Source organism: Geotrypetes seraphini, chromosome 19 (assembly GCF_902459505.1).
Source record: "Geotrypetes seraphini chromosome 19, aGeoSer1.1, whole genome shotgun sequence".
NCBI classification, from domain to species: Eukaryota; Metazoa; Chordata; class Amphibia; order Gymnophiona; family Dermophiidae; genus Geotrypetes; species Geotrypetes seraphini.
The window spans coordinates 1,492,501-1,514,842 of NC_047102.1; the positions used below are offsets into that span (position 1 = coordinate 1,492,501).

Here is a 22,342-nt window from a genome sequence, read left to right on the forward strand (position 1 = left end):
GGACTAGGGGAGAAAATATTTATTCATTCGGGGAAATTCTAAAAATGGTGCCTATATTTAGATGTTGATAGATGCCCTACTGGTGCCTAAGTTAATTAATAAATGCTGTTTATACTACAAATACTCTTCAAAAAGATATAAAAAGAATGGAGTTGGTCCAGAGGAAAGCTACTAAAATGGTCAGTGGTCTTTGTCATAAGGCGTATGGGGACAGACTTAAAGATCTCAATATGTATTCTTTGGAGGAAAGGCAGGAGAGAGGAGATATGATAGAGACTTTTAAATACCAATGTGGCATACATATGCATGAGGCGAGTCTCTTTCATTTAAAAGGAAGCTCTGGAATGAGAGAGCATAGGAGAAAGTTAAGAGGCGATAGGCTCAGGAGTATTCTAAGGAAATACTTTTTTACAGAAAGAGTTGTAGATGCATGGAATGGTCTCCCGGAGGATGTGGTAGAGACAGAGACTGTGTCTGAATTCAAGAAAGCCTGGGATAGGCACGTGGGATCTCTTAAAGAGAGGAGGAGACATTGGATGCTGTGGATGGGCAGACTGGATGGACCATTTGGCCTTTATCTGTGTTTGATCTGGATCATTTATTTACTAATTGATGGAAAATACCAGCATTTTGAGAAGTGAAAGGAAGGATATACTTTTTAGCATTTCTTGCTAAATGTTCTGAGTTATATAGCTGCAAACTGTTAAGTTGCTATGCCAAACCACTTAGATACATTGGAATAAATTTCAACAAATGAGTATAGCTGACACCATTTTATTGGGGTAAATCAAAACACTACTTAATTTATTACTTTTTGAAACACAGGCACAAACTGTCATGCCAACAAAGCTGTTTTTTGAATTAAATATGCAGTCGGTTCCAGAAAATGTGCTGCTGCCTGTCTTTCTCTATACACAGGTAAAGACTACGGAAAAATTCGATTTTTACTGCACCTTCATTTCTCATGGGAGGGACTAACTGCAGGTTACTCACACCTAGTGCTTGGGCCACTTATTAAAGTGGAGGATGTTTGACATCAAGAACTGTTCTCTCTTCCTCCTCCCCCAACACTATTTTGAAGCCAGCACCAGCAGGGGCAAAAGAAAATGGAGGTTTCTCCTAGATCTCAGACATAAGGCAAAGTAGGATTGGGGAGCCTGTAGAGTGGAGGTGGGGATTACGGGGAACGAGAAGTGATGAGTGAAGGAGACTCTTCAAGGCATAATGGGATGTGATTGTGGGGTCTTTCGGGTGGGAAGACTTTAAGGTGGAGAGATGTGATTTGGGTTATGGGGGGGGGGGGGTTGAATGTTGGGGTCTGCTCCTGATTTCAAGCACCAGGCCATTTAAGGAGCAACCTGAGAACATTGGACTACGATTTAGTGTCCCAGTGCTCCCTTCCAGCCAAAATAATGCCAACTTTGTTTCTGCAGGAATATTGCTGCATTCACCACAAGCTGTGTTATTCTGCTTACATAGTAATGAGGTGTTTTCCTGCACTTTCGTTATTGCCTTATAGTTCACATTAAGGGACAAATTGAGCACATTATGGCCATTTCACACCTTAGCAACACTTTCTCCCCCAGCTCTACTCATATTTCCATAGTTTGGGATCGAAGTGCAGTTTGATATATCTAGATAACTTTTAGTTACACCCTAATAACAGCATAGTTGGTTATGGGGAGGGTGATTTTGAAAGTACCTGGCAAGACTGACAGCTTATTTTCAAAGGGACTGGAGCAGATGTGCAGAATTCAGGGTTATCTGCTGGTGAAAGTGTACTAACCTTCTAGCTCCTCCCGTAAATTGACCTGCTAGCATTTTCTTGTGAAAAAGTGCACAGACTTAAAACCCAAAGAGAATATTTTCAGGACGTTGCAGCTTTGTACAATTCTTCATGTATTATTTAGCGTGAATTCTTAATGAGCCCATTTGCATGATTTATGACTCATTAGGCAATTTTGCATAAACCTTGTGAACAGGAATGTTGTCATAAATTGTGTGCACAAAGGTGCCAGTGCGTGTGGTTTAGCATTTAGGAGAGGAGATGACATTGTCTGCTTTTTTAGCACATGCTCTGAATATCGTGTGTGTGAAGGTTTCCACGAAGGAATATTGGAGGGTGGGAAGGACTATGATTTTAGCTGCTTAGGGGTCTTTTTAAGATGCCCATAGGAATAAATGGATGTCTTAGCATTTAATAAAAGAACCTCTTTATTTGCTAAACCATCTTTCAATTAAATGTGGTAACATAAGACAAGGTTTGTGTATGAAATTGGTGTCTGTATATAAAGAAAGAAACTTAAGAACATTTAAATTTCCTTTGACAACAAAGCAAATACAGGACTATTGATCCAAAAGTATTTGCAAGAAGATTAACAATCTACATTTTATTTGAAAATTGTTTTACTCCTTCCCCCCCACTATTGATTGTCTTGAAATTTTAATTTATCTTGTTGGAATTATTAAACTATATTAAATATTTTTAAAATGTGCATGAGAAGGCATTATTAAAAAAATCTAAAGGCTGTAAATTCCAAATCTGTGGGATCGGTGTTTGATAAAAGCAGACAGCATCTATATGTAGCAGAAGAACTCTCATATAATCTGAACAGAAACGTAGGAGGAAATTCTGGAAACATTTCCCACAAAAAAATCTGATGCACATTTATAAATGGGTTCTCATAAAGGTAGGTCTCATGTAAAGGTACATATGCTCCAACCTGGCATGGTGGGCACGCTGAGGGGAGGAGATCCAGTCCGAAAACTCAGTAGCCCATCCAGGTTACTAGTCCCTGGTCAAACTATTTTACAAAATATGCGTGGTCATGCTATGTGCTTCGTATTGTCATAATTGCACGGTCTGTGTTTGTATATGGCCTTTTGGTTGAGGATGGGCTGGAGTGAGCTTCAACGGAGACTTCAGCAGTTGGAACTCAAGCACAGGATTCTTGCCCAGAAATAGCTAAGAAGAAAAAAATTAAAATGGAATCAGGTTGGGCAGACTGGATGGACCATTCGGGTCTTTATCTGCCGTCATCTACTATGTTACTCTAATGTTCGCCATCTTTATCCTACTCTACTATACGTCGTATTTACCCTATTAGGTCTCTCATGCCATATCTGGCACACAACGTTTGCTGTTCCATGGCTTCCATCCTATGTTTCATCACGCGCACTGGCCTTACCGTGTTTGCCAAGTCACATGCCATATTTGTTCTTATTATGTTACCATGGTTTGTTAACTATGGGGTCTTTTTACGAAGGCACCCATTATATTTTCTGGGTTCCTTAGCATCTAGCACTTCTTAGAGAAGAACCCCTATGTTTTACCATCTCTGTCATACTATGTCTGAGAGTGTGGCACAGGGGTTCGAGCTACAGTCCTGAGATTGTGGGTTCAAATCCTCACTGTTCCTTGTGACCTTGGCAAGTCACGTAATCCCCCCATTGCCTCAGGTACATTAAAATGTGAGTCTGCCAGGACAGACAGGGAAAAATGATCAAGTACCTGAATAAATTCATGAAAACCATTCTCAGCTCCCTTAGGAGAACAGTAGAGAAAATTGAATAAAGGTAACCAGAGCTGAGAATGTGATGTCATAACGCCTGAGAGCCAACTTCATCAGTGATGTCATAATGGCTTGTCCTAGACTTGGCTCACTTTTACTACATTTCGATTTCTAGAGTGGCGTAGAGGATAAAGCTCCAGCCTGAGCACCCTGAGGTTGCGAGTTCAAACCCACACTGCGCCTTTTGACCCTGGGCAAGTCACTTAATCCCCCCATTGCCCCAGGTACATTAGATAGATTGTGAGCTCAATGCTTGAGTATATGAAAATTGAATAAATCAATAAATATTGCAGACTTAGTCATAGGCACATGCTCTCGAGTAGGCCCAAAGTCTTAGTTCTGCAGAATTTGTACGACAAATAGGTCTCTATGGGGCTCATATTGAAAAGAAAAAAATGTCCCCCAAATGACCTAAAGTGGCATTTGAATGTTTTGTATACTAAAACATCCAAATTGCTATGTTTGAAGCCCATTTTTGGAGACAGTTTTCTAAATCTCAAGGGCTGGTCTTATGATATGAATATTGTTCTGCAATAACTGAACATTGCAGAAAATGTCCAGGGCAAAAGGTGGCCAAACTGAGCAGATGACCATTGCAGGCATGAAGGCAAGGCCCCTTCTTAGTCTCCTACCTTCCAAAGATGTGAATGAAGCAGTCCATAGCAACCCGTGTGTATTGACATATACTGTAGGCATAAGGGCTATTGGGATGGTATTCTAGGTTTTAGGTGAGTTTTGGAGGGTTATGCCAAGACGTTTATCTGGGACCTTGTATATGAAATTGCAGTGCCCCCTAGGTTGCCCCCACTGCTGTCCTGGAATATCTATGTGGCCGGTCTGCTAAGAATGCTGGCCCACTCCTATGTCCCAAATGGCTGGGCTTTGTTCATTTTTATTGTGAAGGGGTTTGGGGGGGTTTTTCCCCCAAAAAAAATGGTTCAAAAAGATGGACTGAGGACAAACACATCTAGGAAATGGCCATTTCTGAAACAAAAAGTTGGATGTTTTTCAGGATTGAAAAAGATCATTTTCTCTACCAGATGTGTTTCCCAAAATCGGATTTAGATGTCATATTGAAAATGCCCCTCCAGATATCTTTATAAAATAGGACAAAATAGGCAGTTAACTTTCCTATCCTATTAACCTGTTTAAAATTACCCTCTTAAAACTTTGCCAAATTACTCAAGTCACGCAAGATACCAATGTTAACAGTGGTTATTTGAACTAAATGCATGCTCAACTTTTAACCCATGCACTATGAACTCAAAGGCCCCCTAGGACCAGCTTAACTGCCATATGGTGTAGCCCTAATGTGGGGAATCAATCTGAGATTTTAGTAACCGTCACTACTAATTCTTTTTCTGTAGTAAGGGCTAGGTGGATGTGAGTTCCCAAAATCCTAATTGATGTGCTGAGGTGGTTTTTCAGGGGTTCCGTAGAGCAAGAGGCCGTTGACTGGCCCTGAATATGTGGAGAGCAGGTGCTATCTGTAAAGCTATTGCAATATAAGTTAGGACATCCTTCTTGCTGGCCTAAATAGATCCATATATCTATATGGATAACATCTGAATATTGGCAACTGTCTATAGAGTTAGGCAAAACACCTGTGCTTTGTCCAGCTATCTGCATGGTGCCTGTGCGGCCTGTAAGAATTTTCAGCATTCCTATCCATGTAGAACGACACTTTAGAAAGGATGTCCAACAGGATCTGCCAACATAGAGCCTGTTCTAAAACATACGTTCAGCATGAAATCCATTTCAGAAACTAAAATGTCCAAATTTTGAACAGAAGAAAACAAAGGGCATGGCATGTTTGTGGCAACCTAAGAACTTCCATGTTCTAAAATGACCACCTAGACAGCTTAGTGGAGCAGAGGGATATAGGGTTACCATATTTTGCATTGTAAAATCCTGGACGCATGGCCATGCTCCGTTCCGCCCCCAAATCTGCCCTGGCTACTCCTCATTCTGCCCCAACCCTGCCCCGTTCTGTCCCCAGCCTAACCCCCAGAAAGCCTCATCTCTTCGTTCCTGACCTCCGGGCAACACCTGAGTGCCTCCGAGCAAGCGCAGACACATGTGGCATCATCCACACATGCTCAGAGGCCCTCGAAATGCAGCCAGAGTTTTCCAAAACCCGGACAAACTGCTGGGTTTTGGAAAGTCCATCCAGGCACCAGGACAATCCTCTAGCCATTTGGGAACCCTAGAGGGATGGCCTCAATGCATAGACAGTCAGGCTCCCAACAGTTCAAGCAGGGGTTTTGCAGTTACCAGGCTTTAATCTTCGCAGCTAGCAAACGTGGTGACTGTCAACTCTTACCACACTTTGGTCAAAATGTTCCAACTGCATGGAGAGAGAAATTTTTACAAGGTGTCACCTCATTAGCTTGCAGAAAGATGCATTAATGTGTGTTCTTTATCATGCATTTTAGGAAATGGGGCCTATTTGTTCATTATTTCTTAATTGTGATGTATTAACTGGGTCTATTTAGTAATAATGCATGTTAATGGTATTGGTGAATGATAATGTCGTAGCATGTGTAAGGAAATTAGCTCTAATACTATCAGCAATGACAACCGATTTGCAGTGTTGTGAAGGATTTTAAATGCTAAACTCTTCTCTGATTCTTTCCATCTTGCAGTTGGAGTTGGCTATGGACGGCCACACAGGGGAAGTCGCACAAAAGGTGATCCTCTCCATGACCAAAAAGGAAATGTGCACAGCGCACAGAGAGGTGAGGAAGGTTTTCTAAGAAACTATTGCACGACACAATGAGGGCAAACCCAGCGTCTGGTCCAAAATAAATTATTAGCAAAAAGGAAGAACTTCCTGCCTTCTGATTAGGGGGTAACTTTATAAAGCTTCTGGAGCTCAGCTTTACAAAGGCAGCTGGTAAATGTGTAAGTCCATTGGCCTGGGATTTTCAATAGCACTATGTGGATCGCAGTGGCTAAAATCTAGTTGCATTAGTAGAGGAAGGGTAGAAGTGCTGCTGTTTGGTGATCTTCAGCCGTTGCCAGTTTCATTTCATTTGAATATTGCTTCTATATAGAGAGGGCTGGATTGAGTATATGGCGGAAAAATCAGCATGGCCTGAAGCCTTGTGCGTGACTTGGGTGCACATCTCCCAAACTTGCCCCTCCCATGACCACACGCCCTTATGGCTTCAACGTCATTACAGAATCGCATGCAGCCAGATCTGTGCGCAAATTACTGCCACTTGACATCAGAAATTGATTGCTAGCAGCCAAATCTTGATGAATTTATTTGCCACGTGCAAATTTGGGTGCCATTTGTGAAACGCAGGGGATGGAGGGCAGCTCTACCACTGGGCTCCTCCATTAGCTTAACATGGTATCCATTTAGGCACTGGTGTAAGCGCAGAGCCCTGCCCGTGGCATCTATGTACTGGAATTCTAACCATGTATGTGTGCACCGTTGCGTAGATGTTAACACCTAGGTTTTAGAAAAGATTGGGTGCCGCAGCCTATCCATACAGAGGTGCAGAACGTGCGTGAGTCTCATTATTTTCACTGTGCAGACTTTGCCGAAGTTTCAAAGAAAAGATAACAGAATATTACATTTAAAGCCAGTGGTTCAAAGAATAGGAGTGTAGCTGGGTTTTAGATTCATGGAAGCATCCGTTAGATATTTCCATGATGAGGTTAAAAAGTTGCTCTTTTTTCATTAGCGGCAGAACTTAGTTATCTCTCTTTGCTTATTAGAATTCTATCAGTGCTCTCAAGAAAAAATGTTAACTAAGTTCTTTCTTTGCAAGGAAATACAGTAGTTTACAAATGTCAAGTCATAGTGTGCTAATCATAAGATCCTGCAGGAAATGTTGTAATGACGAACTATTAAATCAAGCCTTCTTCTCATGCTGTGCAGTTGACAGCATATTCCATAAATGAAATAATAACGCAAAATTGGTGCGAGACAAAAGTGGGGCATCATTTCCTGGAATGTGAGAACCCTTTTTCTCAGAGATAAAAGCAGAACCTAATAATTTCATTGCATTAGTATCGGGAAATGAGCCATACAGGCAACTGAAAATTTAACATGGAATCTGCTATTATACTTTACAATTTTATGAATAATAAGTGTAATTGATGTTTCAGTAAATGTAACGATACAGCTGGGTAATTCTCAGTTATCATGTTCCTTTTCTTATCTGCATCTTCCCTCTGTCTTGGGCTTATTTTAATGTATCCTGACCCTGCCGATAGACATCCGGGCTCGTCTGGGTTCGAAGTCTCGGGTCTTCATGTTTTGCACCTGGTTTTCCTTTTAAATTTATTTGTCAGGTTTGTTCTACAGTCTGTGTAGCATAAACCTAAAAAAGAAGACAAGATACGTCCCCTATATATAAATGCACTTTGTATATATTAAGCACATCTCTTAGATATGTCCAACGGCTGTAAAAGAAGTAGAAGTTGCATTCCTTTGTACAGCATATGTTGTTCCCATCCTAAAGTGGAAACCTCTTGGAACAACTGTCTGTTAATTCACTGTCCTGTGCGTCTACAGGCTTTTACACACATAAATCTTTAGGGACTCTTTTACTAATGTGGTACGCCACTGGTATAGGCTGAGATGTACTGGGGGGGGGGGGGGTATGCCTTAATCCCTCCAGTGGTCATCTGATCAGTTTGGGTACCTTTTTGTCCCTTTTTTGTTTTAAGACAGGTCTAGACCTAAATTTCTCTCTCTAAATGATGCCCTGGATGTATTGTAAAAGTCTGATTATCCCAAGTCCTAAGTCCACCCAAAACCTGCCTCTAATACACCCCCTTAAGATTTAGACGCATTGGAGACAAAATGGCCAGAGAGATGTCTAGAAAGTCAGTTTTGACTAGAAAGATGCCCAAGTGCTGGTTTATGCTGTCTTTTTTGAAAATAAGCCCCTCGGGGTCTGATCAAATCTTGAGAGTTGGGTGAAAAGTGACTGGACTTCAAGCTATAAAACAGGTATATGCAGAAATGAAAAAGCTTTCCAGCTTCCTTTGCACTGTTGGAGATGTGAAACAGTTTTGCTTCAATAAAGATAAAATGAAAGCTGTCAACCTTCAAGAACGCCCCCCCCCCCCATTAATAATTTAGACCAGACATATTAAATGAGATAATACGTTACTTCTGAAGTTCCTTCAATAATCAGAATTCCTTTAACTCACAGATGGTTGTGTTGGTGAAAAAGAGGAGCATCAAGAATCGTTTTCCCTGCAAATGCTTTTTTCCCCCTTTTGGAAAAGGAATTTTGAATAGGGATAAAAAGACAAAACTTGACCTTTTGTGATCTCAGCATTAATCGGTCTACCCATAATTGAATCTGTTTGTGTAAGGAGGCATCCATGTGGAAACATGGAAGCCTCAGAGCAGAAAGACGTAGCCCTAGTCACAAAAGAAAGCTTACATACACATATGTTGAAAAAGAGAAACAGAAATTCTATACATTTTACTTTTAAATCTCCAAAGAAAACTCAGCACTGACATGGGGAAACTCTAAGGCTTGGATGAAAAGTCTGTAAAACACATACAATTCTCACGCAAATGGAAAGCAGCCACGATGCTATGAAACATCATTAATATTCCATCACGAGGCTCGACGTCACTATTGTAGAAGTCCCGGGCTTGTTTTGGACATCTGAAAACCGGCATTGTAAATCCCAATTTTAGGTTCAGCTTTAACGTCTAAAACTGCAGTATGTGTGGGTATGTTTTGGGCAGGCCTAGGGAAGGACCATCATATGGGCATCCATCTCTGATCTCAGAAGGGAAAGGGACCTCTATATCTAAAATGCTGATGCGACAGTTGTTACAGAAGATTCAATCTATAGTCAAGATCCACTCATAGGCAACACGACACAGGGAGAGGAGGAAGAGGTTCATTTTCTTTTCAACACAAGTCTGTTCACTCACAGGCTTAAGAGGAAAAAAAAAATGTCTCTTCAAACAGCAGCTTGACTTCTCCGCTCCAAACATAGGAAGCTTCTTTTCCCTCTAACAAGCAGAGGAATAAAGCTCACCTCCTTAGGACTTCCTGAGGGTTAACTCCAGTTCATTCTAAAAGAGAAGGATTACTAGATGTCTGGGGAAACCCGGGTGCCCTGGGGGATTTCCAAAACCTGGCGGTTTGTAAGGGTTTTGAAAGGCCCCAAGCTCACGAGCATGTGCAGATTGATTGAGTTATTTCAAAGAACAACATACAATGATACTTTCAGTCCACACATTTAACCCACTAAAAATAGCAGGTAACTCTAGTAGGATTGCATATCATCTATTGGCTTTTCCTCCAGGAACTTGTCCAAACCTTTCTTAAAACCAGCTACGCCAGCAGCGTGCCTGATTTTAAGGCCAAATGGGATAGACACGTGGGATCTCTTCACAGAGAAAGGTAGGGGAGGGCCATTGGGGTGGGCAGACTAGATGGGCCGTGGCCCTTATCTGCCGTCTATTTCTATGTTTCTATCTACTCTTACCATCATGGTATATTTCTGAGGATTGTTTGTATATCAATTTTATCACATGTCTTATTTTATTATATATTTGTTTCTCAAGTGTTTATTTAAAATATTGTATATGTAAGTTATGTCAACTGTTTAGTGTTAAACGGTATATACATTTTTTAAATAAATTAACTATTCTCTGAGTGAAAAAAATATTTCCTCCTATTGGTTTTAAAAGAATTTCCTGCAATTTCATCGAGTGTCCCCCAAGTCTTTGCAGTTTTTGACAGAGTACAAAATGGATCTGCTTGTACCTGTTCTCCACCACTCAGGATTGTGTAGACTTCAATCATGTCTCCCCTCAGCTTTCAAGACTTCTTAAGCCTAGGCAAAGAAGTTTCCAATTTCAATGCTTTTGGAAGCGAATTCCCTAACGCTGGACCAACACACAAAAAAGCTGCTTTTCATGTGCAATTTAATTTTGCCTCATGTAATTTTGGAATTTCCAAAAGATGTTCTTGACTTGAATGCAATAATCTGGATGGACTATAAGGCTTTAGCAACTTCAAAAGCATAATCTTGTTTACTTTTTCCATTAACTAATTTTGTAGCCCCATTTTAAAGTGTAAAAACAATTTCATAAATATGGGCCATTGGACCGAAATCCTCTAGGCTTTCTGTGTTTGTATTCTCCTACATACAAATATGTGAAGCCTCTTCGGCCTTTTGAATATCAACTCCTTAATAGTCACTCGTTGTTTTGCTAAATTATGTGTATTTGGTGCCTAGTGTTCAATGGATTTAGGGCAATAGGTTCCTTTATTTGTTCTCAAAGCTTGATTACTGTTATGCCATTTACCTGGCTCTTCCATTTACCCGCTTAAAATCATTACAGATTATACAAAATTCCACGGGACGAGTCTTAATGGGAGCAGCATGATATTGGTTGCCAATCTATTTAAGATTTTGAAAATAATCCATCTAGGGATATATGACACCCTTCCAGACGATCTGACCAAATGCTTGAAAGTATATAAACCTAATAGAGTTTTGGGATCGGAAAATAGGATGCTTTTAGATGGAAGAATAAGAGACGAAATTAAGTATGCGACCACTAGAAAGCCTTGTTTTTCAATTGCTTTGGAATGGTCTGTCCGGAGCAATACATTTTTCTAACAATCTGCTGCTATTTCGAAAATTACTTAAGGCTCATTTTTTCCTCTTAGCTTTTAGCTGTCCCTCTGACATCCAACAAAATTTTGGGGTAAAATTTGACCTCTACTGTGTAAGTTAGGAGATAAGTGGATAATAAATTCTTTAAATAAATAAAAAGTAAAACACATCCCAGGTTACTTCCTAGAAGTGTCACTGTATGTCCTTTTTCTAAATGTTGCTGTGCTTAACTCCCTTTGATATACGACTCACTGGTTGCCAATTGAGGCAAGTATCCTATTCAAATTCTCTTGCTTCTGCTATAAATGGTGTGGGAAATGGCCCCCCCACTATTTACTATCTCACTTCTAAATTTTACTCCCCCACAAGGACAACCAGAAATCACAGCCTCTTTGCCTACCCGAAAATCGCAGGTTGCAGATACCGAACCTTTCTGGATAGAACACTCAAGTTTCAAGCTGGTAGGCAGCAAACTTGGCTAGGCTACTTCATTGATGGCGCCAGGTTGACATACGGCGCCTTTCGGAAAGAAATAAAGACCACCGTATCCAATAAATTCATTTCCTAGCCAGACTTCCTCCCCCCTTTTCAAAGCTACCGCTCATTATACTGAATCCACTTTTCCTCATTAACGGCATCCTGTAATCACTGACTGTTCAATGTCTCCTTCACAATTTGTATCCAGCTATTCAACCATTTCAATGTAACATGTCAAAATTATATTGTAACCAGTGTTCCCTCTAAGCTGAGCAGGAGTCCTCCACCCACAGTCTCACCAATAGAGGGTGCTGTTTTACTGTCACATTTTTCAATTGTGAGGGACAGGCAAGTTCTGCAGGACTCCAGGGAACATACCTGTCCTTAGCGACTGAAAATATTCCACCCCCTAGTGGTAGCAATGCAGCTGGAGGACACCTGCTCAGCTTAATTTGTAACCTATGTATATCTTTCCTCTTGCCAATTTGCACCATGTAACCACTGACCGCCCAGTGACCTCTTCTTTATCTGTACGCTGTAATTCGCTGACTGTACAGCTAATCTTCACTGCGAACCGCCTAGAAGTTGCAAGATTATGGCGGTATAGAAAAAATAAAGTTATTATTATTATTATTATTATTAAGGGTCACGAAAATTACCGATCCTGTAACGACAATCCCCAACCCCTATCTGATTCAGTAAACAGCTTCCCAATCAATCTCCGATCTGATCCACCCATGCAAATGAGGGGAAATGGCATGCAAAAGTAGGAAGTGATCGATTCACTAAGCAGAAGAAGAAACACCGATTGGGTTTGCCGATCCGAAAAGAAGCGACCGCTGAGGACCAATCGCTTACTTTCCTTGCCGACTCTCCTGCCCTCTTTACATATGCGTAAGAATTCCTTTTTTATATATTCTGGAAAAGCACATTGCAAGCCCGTGCTTTTAACCCGCGGGTTTAAAGCATGTTTTATTTGATAATCTGGCTACACAAAATAATTCACTGCGTCGGTCACAAATCATTCCTTTTTAAAAATGTCCAACTTGTAGGGCCAGCAAAAGTAAACTGCAGCCACCCCTCCCCCTTTCTTTTGATCTCGCTTGTGCTTTGCCGCCAATGGCGTGCAGGAATAAACCCCACCCACTAACTACATAGTAAGGATGAATAAACAACAAGGATACTCTGCACACACATTTCGATCACTCTTACAGCGATCAGTGGGCTCACTATAGGGCGTGCGTCTGATCAGATCATTTGCATGTAGAGTCTGTAGTGAATTGGTTGTGTGGCATAACTCGGCCAAGAATCGCCCAACAATGATCCAGATCGGTAAGTTTAGTGAATCTAGGCCATAGTCCTCCCTCTAATGCAAAGATAAAATCTTTCTTCCACTGTCCGTTCTCTCACTTGCTCTAGGCTGTATCTACTACCACTTTGTATTCTGAACAGTGTATTTCTTTCCACGTGTGCCAAATGTCTAATAGGTGCTACATCAACAATTACCTGGCACTAACTGCTCTTGCAATGTAATCCCTTTAGGTGAATGAGCTGATTGATGAATTACAGACAGCTATCAAGAGCTACAAAGGTCAGCTCTCCAAACTCACCCCCCAGCTACAGGCTGAGCAGGAGCAGCGTGCCACCTACATCTACCAACATATTAAAAAGCTTCCAGCAAACGCTCTTCTCCCACAGGGAATGCAGCTAAAGGTGGGTGTCAGAGAGAAAACAGAATTCAAGGTCCTGGAATCAGACATACATTTCTGAGGACTTTTATTCTGAAGTTATCTGATTCACCCCTCGAGTGACTCAGATTTCTTAGGAATTCTCTTAGCAACCACGTTAGATGTTTTTTGCAGCCCCAAAAGAAGTTAATGCATCCTCTTGAGAATGTGTGTATACACTTCCCCCTCCCCATTCGCGGTTTCCCTACTCGCGATTTCACATAATCGTGATTTTTTTTGGGGGGAGGAGGAGGGAACTACGGGAACGCCCCACAGCCATTTCTTAATGGGTATCTGCACGGGGCAGGAGCGTAGGAAGATCGCTCCTGCCCCAAAAAACAGCTAGACCACCAGGTAAGGCCAGGATGCCGGGGGAAGGTGGAAGGGAGGCGGGGGTGGGTCAGAGCCGGATATTCGCGGGTTTTCGCCATTCGCGGTCCAGCTCTGCCCCTATTCTCCGCGAATACCGAGGGAAAAGTGTACTGTCATTTTAAGCTGGTCATTTTAGTATAAACATCTCCAAGCTCAATCTCCAGGCCAGATTTTCAATTTATCCCTACTGAATATGAACGAGAGAGATGCAAATCTCTCTCATGCAGATTCATTAAAGATATTTATCTACCACTTATAACCTAAGTAGTTTACATTCAGGTACTCAAGCTCACACTACTGGGGCAATGAGAGATTAAGTGACTTGCCCAGACTCACTATTCTGAAATCTGGCTTGTTTGCAGCCCTTGGACCAGCCTGTATTAGAAGCATTATTCTTGATTTGGAGGACATGGGCCATGGCTAAGCCCATGGATATCTAAATCACAAGGGGATGTGGTCTGGGCATGTTTTGGGCAGGACTAGAGTGGAGAATTTCCCATTTCAAAAGGAAATAGCATGTGTTTGTCTGCCTATATCAACGGTGGAATTTACACCTCCAAGATCCTTCTTTTATACAGCAATCCACAGGAGGGAATAGGGGTGGTAACTCTCTTGATCCCTAGTGGTTTTTGGCCTCCCTCCTCTCTCCAAAGAGCGATACTTGCAAAAGATTTCTAAAATGGATGGCATACACATGCATGTTCTGAAATAGCAATATATAGGACTGAGGTGAGGCGGAAATGTGCCCTATGCAAAGCACCCCCTAGAGTTCCTATCCCACCCACTGCAGCACAGCTAAGCAGAGAAGGCAACAGACAGGATGCATTTTTGGAGCCCTGGCCTTCACTGCCTGCGTATAGCTGGCTACGGACCTGCCAATATCAATGTTTATGTTCCTGCACATACATATATATGTTGCTTTGTTGATGCTGTAGATGTTCATGCTTATGAAGTGGTGGAAATAGCTCCATTCCTGCAGATCCTGTTCTAAAATCCAGTCCTAGCAGAATTTGACACATCCTGACCTGCATGGCTCAGTTTTGATTTGTATCTCCTTCTAAAATCCATCTCTAAATGGTTAACATGGACATTTCAAATGGGAGTGTATGTGGAATGGCAAGGTGGGGATTGTGCTTTGCAGTTAAAGGAAACAGAGAAATATGACAGCAGATAAAGGCCTTTCCCCACCATCCGCTATCTCCTTCTCTGTTCCATGCTATTTTGAATTCAAATACAGTCTTAATCTCCACCACCTCTATTGGGAGACCATTCCACGTATCTACTCCCCTTTCTGTAAAGAAGTATTTCCTTACATTACACCTGAGTCTATAACCTCTTAACTTCATCCTATGTATGCCCTCTCCTTCCAGAACTTTCCTTAATTTGAAAAAGACTCATCTCCTGTACATTAACACTACAGAGATATTTAAATGTCTCTGTCATATTCTCTCTCTCCCGTCTTTCCTCAAGAGTATACATATTGAGGTCTCTAAGTCTGCCCCATATGATTTATGACAAAGGCCACTAACCAACATTTGTAGCAGCCCACTGGACTAACTCCCTCCTAATTCTATCTTTTTGAAGGTGGGGTCTCTAGAATTGCACACAGTATTCCAAATGGGGCCTCACCAAAGACTCACCTCCTTTTTTCTACTGGCCATTCCTCTCCTTATGCACACAAGCATCTTCCTGACTTTAACCGTCACCTTTTCTACCTGTTTCGCCACCTTGAGATCATCATATCTCACCCCCAAGTCCCGCTCTTCCACACACAGAAGCACTTCACCTTCTATACTCTACTGTTCTCCTGGATTTTTGCAGCCCAAGTGCATGACCCTTCATTTTTTAGCATTAAATCTTAGTTGCCAATTGCCTGACCATTCTTCAAGCTTCGTCAGATACTGCCTCATGTTATCCACACCCTCTGGGGTATCTACCCCATTACAAAACTTGATAGCATCCACAAAAAGACAAACTTTGCCAGACATTCGTTCCACAAGATGTCAAGTAGAGCCGGCTCAAGGACAGATCCCTGTGGCACTCCATTAACGACATCCTTTTCCTTTGAGCAAACTCCATTCACCACTACCCTTTGTCTCCTTCCACTTAACCAGCTTTTAATCCAGTTCGTCATTTTAGGGTCCATACCACATGCATTCAGTTTATTTATGAAGCTCCTATGTGGCACCGTGTTGAAAGCTTTGCTAAAGTCTAAGTACACTACATCTAGCACTCCTCCCACAGCCAACTGTTTGGCCACCCAGTCAAAGAAATCAATCAGATTCATCTGACAAGAGCTGCCTCAGGCCCTACAGTCCATTCAAGTCTAGAAATCTCACCATCCTCCACTTAAGAAGAGTTTCCATTAGTTTACTCACTACCGAGGTCAGACAAACTACAAAACAATATAATAAGCCAATTTCTAGACCGCATAACCAGGCAGTTCAATGCAGTAGCTTTCCTAATATCTATTAGCATTTCATAGTCTCTCAGCAGGCACCCCATATCCATAAACATTCCACACTGCATTTTGTTTCCGGCATAGCTTATCTTAATTCTGGAATCTGACAGTGATAACTATCCAATTAAGGTGAGGTAAGGAGTAGCCTAGTGGTGGAGCTGCTGCCTCAGTGCCCTGAGGTTGTGGGATTGAATCCCAGGCAAATCCCACCCCCTTTCCCCTTATCTATATTTGAACTCCTTAATTCACCCAGTAACTCTTAAGGCTTGAGAAGGATCTTCATATTCAGTCCAGCCACCACAATATCCCTCTCAGTCTTAAGAAATATTTTTAAAAGGCTCTTCAGAACGTGAGTGTTACGATGAAACAATCGTATACATTCACCCAGCTCTTCACAATTCCTGTTACTTTCCATAGCCATATGTGGCAAGGAGGAGGGATTCCAAGCAAGGCTCCCAGCTCCCAGCAGAAGCTCCCAAGGGAAGCAGCCTCAATCCAAGCCCCGCTGGGTTCAGAGCAGGAAAGAGGACCTGCCACAGTACAGCCCTGACGCAGTTTGAGGACCCCTGAGGAAGACTTATATTGCCGAAACATGGCCCATGTTGGGTCTAGGTTCCAGTGCTCCTGGTTCCAAGAACTGGCTCCACTTGATGTGTTTTTTAAAGAACATATATGGGCTTGATGGACCATTGGTCTGACCCAGTAAGGCTATTCTTATGTTCTCCTAAGAAAACATTTCTATAAATGATATATTTGAAAGAGTTGGTAATAAGAGCTCTTTAGTGTGAAAAAAGCAAAGTAAAAAGAATGGGACTTATGAAGAGCTGAGTGGGTGTGTACTCACGTTCTGAAGAGCCTTTTTAAAAAGATTGTGGTGGATGTAGCTTTTATCTATGCCTCAGCTGTGCTCCTTCTACCATGTCTCTGAGATGGCTTTTCATTTTCTGCCATACACTCTAACTCTCTCATCTTATTTTTTCAACTTCTGCATTTGTATACTGAATATTTTTTCTGCCATCTCTTTTGAATTCTTTGCCAAATTGTTTGCATCGTGATCAAGATTTATTTATTTAGATATTTCAAAAATTTATTTCCCACCTAACACCTAGATGGGTTACAGTCGAGCATACATAATCCATCAGAAAACAGACAAACAGTAAAAATCCATCTCCCTTTTCTATTATCAATAACTCAGCAGCAAACTAGCCTTCCTGCAGGGTCATTCCCAATGTGATAGCAGATAATCAGATTCTGCTGTGTATCTCTTTTCTTTTCTTAAATTATTAAAAGCATTTTTGAACACCTGTTTAAATATTTTTTATAGTACAGTAAAACCTTGATTTGTGAGCATAATTCATTCCAGAAGCATGCTTGTAATCCAAAACACTCGTATATCAAAGCGAATTTCCCCATAAGAAATAATGGAAACTCAGACGATTTGTTTCACAACCCAAAAACTTTAATATAAAATACGTACTCGTATTGCAAGACCTGGCTCGTTTAGAACAGTTACTACACTCCCGCAGCGTCAGAGAGAGAAGAACCATCAGCTCAATTGTAATGATGTGACGCGTGTATACTGTATGTACTTGTATTGCAAGACATTGCTTATATATCAAGTTAAAATTTAATAAAATGTTTTGCTTGTCTTGCAAATCACTTGCAAATCAAGTTACTTGCAATCCAAGGTTTTATTGTATTTGGGTTTTAAATGTTGTTTTTTGTTTTTTTTTTTAAAAATCATTACATTACATTACATTAGTGATTTCTATTCCGCCATTACCTTGCAGTTCAAGGCGGATTACATCCAAACTAAAACAAGAATTACATTCAAAATTTGAAGGAATAGAATAAGCGATGACATAAAAGTTTTAAGGTAATAAAACGTTGGGTAAAGAGTTACCAACGGGAAGTAGAGGTCTTTAGGAGATAAGAATAGGGTGAATTATGGGGTTTTAGATAACGTTTGGTAGATAGAAGAATATTAGAGAGTACTAAGGGTATAGAGAGTGTTGGATGTTGAGTTGGGATTGGTCGTGCTGGATAGGTTTTATATGTTTTTTGAAGAGTATGGTTTTAAAATCTCTCTTGAAGGTTTTGTAGTTTGTAGTTGAAGATAACAGAGTGGTGATTTGTCTGTCCAGTTTAGCTGCTTTGGAGGCTATTAGGTTGTCATAAAGGTTTTTTCGTTTGACATCTTTGAATGATGGGTGAGTGAATAGTGAGTGGGATCTTCTGTGTTTGGTTGAGGAGGATTGATTTAGTCGGTTATTCCAGTAGGTTGGGCTTTCTCCGTTGAGAGCCTTGTAAAGTAAGCGGTAGAATTTGAAGTGTACTCTCGCTTCTATTGGAAGCCAATGCGAGTCATGGTATGCCTCTGTGATATGGTCATATTTTTTTAGTGAATAGACAAGTCTTAGTGCTGTATTCTGTAATGTCTGCAATTGCTTCATCATGGTCGCGGGACATGGTAGGAATAGTATGTTGTAGTAGTCTATCATCCCAAGGATAAGAGATTGTACCAATAGTAGGAATTGCTTCTTCTCGAAGAATGTTCAGATTTTTCTTAGATTTCTCATGGTCATGAACGATGCCTTTATTATTTTGTTAATTTGGGGTTGCATAGTGCAGCCTCTGTCAATTGTGATTCCAAGCAATTTTAGTGTAGGTTGTATTGTGTTCTGCTTGTTTATTTTTATGTATGTTGTGCTGTTTTACCCCTTTTACGAAGCTGTGTTAGGCTTTTTTTTTATTTTTTTTATCACCTGCCATGGCAGTATAAGCTCTGACGCTCATTGGAATTCTATGAGTGTTGCAGCTCCAATTAAAAAGCCTAATTTGGCTTTGTAAAAGGTGGTGGATGGGGTTTTTATTTATCTCTGTCATTATATATATATTTTTTCTGTATGCAACTACAATAAGGGAAATGTAATGTTTTTTATTTGTATTTACAACCTGTGTAGCAGTTGAAGGGGTAATTTGGACTCATTTATCTCTGTTCTTATGTAAATACTCCTGGAGTACTATAGTTTTCATCATAACCTCTCTAACTTTCACCTGTTGCCAGATCACTTGAAAGATGTCTTATTCTGAACCATGTGCCCCGATTGGCCGTCAACTTTCTCTCGGCTCCTTAAAGTCACTTTTATTCCCTCTCCTAGTTAATATTTTCTTGTCACCATTGGGTGAACTTTGTCATCTTCTTGTTGGGTTTTTTTTTGTAATTTTAGCTCTCTGTGTACTGATGGCAGATACTTGTCTCTTTGAAAAGAGAGCCCGAGGGAGCAATAAGTAATTTGAATAGCTGTCAGGAGAGTCAGCTCAGATCACCTGCTTGGGTGATCTGGATTAGAACCAAATCAACCATTGAGGGTAGAATGCTGATTCTTTCTACAGACTTTCATAACTTGGAAAAGTAGGGAGATGAAAATGGATCCTTTGAGCCCAAGATATAGTCATTGTATAGAAGTATAGAACGTGACAAGGTCAACGGATTGGTGGTCAACAAAGAAATGTATATGAACAAATCGAGAGGGCTGGAATCCAGATTTCTGCTAACTTTGAATAAAATATTGATAGAATCAATGCTGGATTGTGTGAAAGACTTGGGAGTCTGGATAAGTCTGAGTTTTGATATGACAACATAGGTACAACTTGTGGTTAAAACTACTTATAGTAAGCTCTAGTGGGTGAGGAGTTTGAACCCATATTTGTCATTTCAGACTATGACTAAAGTGATTGTATTATTTGTCTTATCAATTATTGTAATGCAATATTGTTGGGGTTGTGAAAATACTTGATAAGACAAATTCAAATGAAGCAGAATACAGCAGCAAAGGCGATCAAGTGCATCTCCATTGTTGAAAGATCTACACTGGCTCCCAGTTGCCTGTAGAGTAACATTTCAGATTGTGAAATTTTATAATGGACTTGATTCCTCTCAATGATGGAAAAGAGAGTTTATACATATGAGTTGTTCTCGTGCCCGAAGATCTCATGGTGTTTAGAGATAAAGACATTAAAGGAACAAATAGTCCAGGTCAAATTTTAAAGACTCTACAGGCACATTTAAATTGAATTCTCAATCGAAACGGAAGCCAATGTAATTTCCTCAACAGAGGTGACACGTGATCACATTTTTTCTTTCCAAAAATCAGTCTGTGATACGGTAAAATGGCAGATTTCCTATTTTTCTTATTAATGACCATGCCCTAATTTCCCAATTGGTACGTGCGCTCCTACCATTACCTGATTTGTAGGTGTTAGAGACTCACATGCACTCTCTACCCCCACTGCTAAAACATACATTTTCTTTTTTAGCGCATGGGTAGCAAATTACTGAGGGGATGCTTCAACGCTCAGTGGTAGGCCATTTTTTTGCCGAGGTACACCTGTGTTAGTGCTCCCCCCTCCCCCCTGCTTTGATAAAGGACCCCTTATGGGGAAATTCTTTAAAATGTGTCTAAAAAGACAGATGCCGATCGTCTGTCAATCGCACTTAGGCACCTGTAATGTGGGCAGATTTTTAAAGGCCTACATGACAGGCCCCAAGCAGTGCCTAAGTCCTTGTCTTCTTGGGTACCATGCGATAGGTGCCTATCTTTTATAAAATCATGCTTAATGCCCAATTAATTTTTATTTTTTTCAATTATGAGCTCCTAAATAGCTACTTTACATAGCTTGATGTTAAACAAGAGAAACAGTGCCAAGTAACAAGCATTTGGAGATCTCCCAGAAGAGCCATATTGTTTCTGAGCAAGAAGGCCAAATAAAGGGCTTTGGTTTTCATGAAGTGTAAACTAGTATTTGGCGATTATAATGTCTGAGTTTCTTCATGAATTGCAGTTTCTTTCTTTCTCTTTAGTGGTTCAAGTGAATGGTGATGTGGTATCAGCAACCTGCCTTTGATGTGAATCTTTGTGGCTCTGCTTTGAAGTTATCTGTCTGTTAAATCATTTCTGCTAGTTTCTGAAATTCATTACATTTTAGCATCTTCTCTGTTACCCTGAAACTATGCTCCCTCTACACTTACCCTGGCTGCAGTCTGGTCCTCTCAACTGAGAAGAGAATCGTTATTCAACATTTATAGATCATTAATCAAAATGATTTTTTCTTAGGTGTATGAAAATGGCAAAGATACTGGAGAAACTCTTGTTTACATCAGCAGGAAAGATCTGGAAAGTAACTCAACTGATACGATGCAAAGGGTAAATTCAGATTCCTCCCAAATGGGCTGATTTTTATAGCATTTGATGATGAAAACATATTCACTTTATTCTTGTCAAATCAGGCTAAGGAGTGACTCAGCTTCCGGATTAGGTCTTCTGCTGTCAGTCTGGCCTGGGCTGGGATTCTACAGACACAGGGCTCTTGCTCTCCGGGGACAGGCGTCCAAGTTGTTATGCAGTGTTGACATGTAGCAGCTGAGTTTATTGCCCACAATTACAGGGTTTTTGAAGGAGCCCTACTGTGTGGCCCCCAGCCAAGGACTGGCACTGCTGTGATAGGAGAAATTTTCACTGATAATTGTGAATAAAGGGCATAGAGTGCCTGATTCCATTTGAACTTGAGGCCCAATGGGATAATTCCTTGAAACATAGCAGTGGCGATAGTCTCTTAGTCTAAGGTGTGATAGATTAAAGCCACCTTTCCTTGCTGACAGTGTGCTCTGAAGAACACTGAGGTTACCTATAGTCACGAGGGGAGGAATTTCAAAGATGGAGGGCTACAAAGGAGAAAGACCAAAACATGCCCTCATTCAGTTCTGAGGCCCTATAAGCTCTGAAAAGTCAAGTAAAGGTTTGTCTTCTCACTCATTGTCACGAGCTGTTGGGGACAAGATTACTAATATTTCATTTGGTTTTTGTTTTTTTTTGGGGGGTTATAACGTTTCATAAATTCAGGTTGTTTCAGTTTGCAGATTTGCATAGCTTAGAATGAAACTGTGCAAGTACTAATTAAAAGTGGTTGTGTGCCCTGGACAGTACAGCACGGTATGGCTTAAACTGGGGCTGTTTTCTAACAAATGACTAGTCTCGCATACTAATATCTATTTTCAATTCAAAATAGTTGTGGGAAAGGGGTTTGGTGCATTATTGGCTAACTATTGATTT

General features: G+C 40.8%; 1 protein-coding gene across 10 annotated transcripts in view; it reads left to right on the forward strand.

Annotated features, from left to right (window-relative positions):
• The window catches only part of DCDC1 (doublecortin domain containing 1), a 209,531-nt gene that overhangs the window by 87,167 nt on the left and 100,022 nt on the right, over positions 1-22,342 (forward strand). For all 10 annotated transcript variants that reach the window (XR_004537631.1, XM_033928555.1, XM_033928557.1 and 7 more), the window contains 3 exons: positions 6,218-6,310; positions 13,212-13,382; positions 21,347-21,436. Coding sequence is in view for 9 of the 10 variants with exons in the window: in XM_033928555.1 (XP_033784446.1) it covers positions 6,218-6,310; positions 13,212-13,382; positions 21,347-21,436 (354 nt within the window). In the remaining variant the exon portion in view is untranslated. The remainder of the gene's footprint in view (positions 1-6,217; positions 6,311-13,211; positions 13,383-21,346; positions 21,437-22,342) is intronic.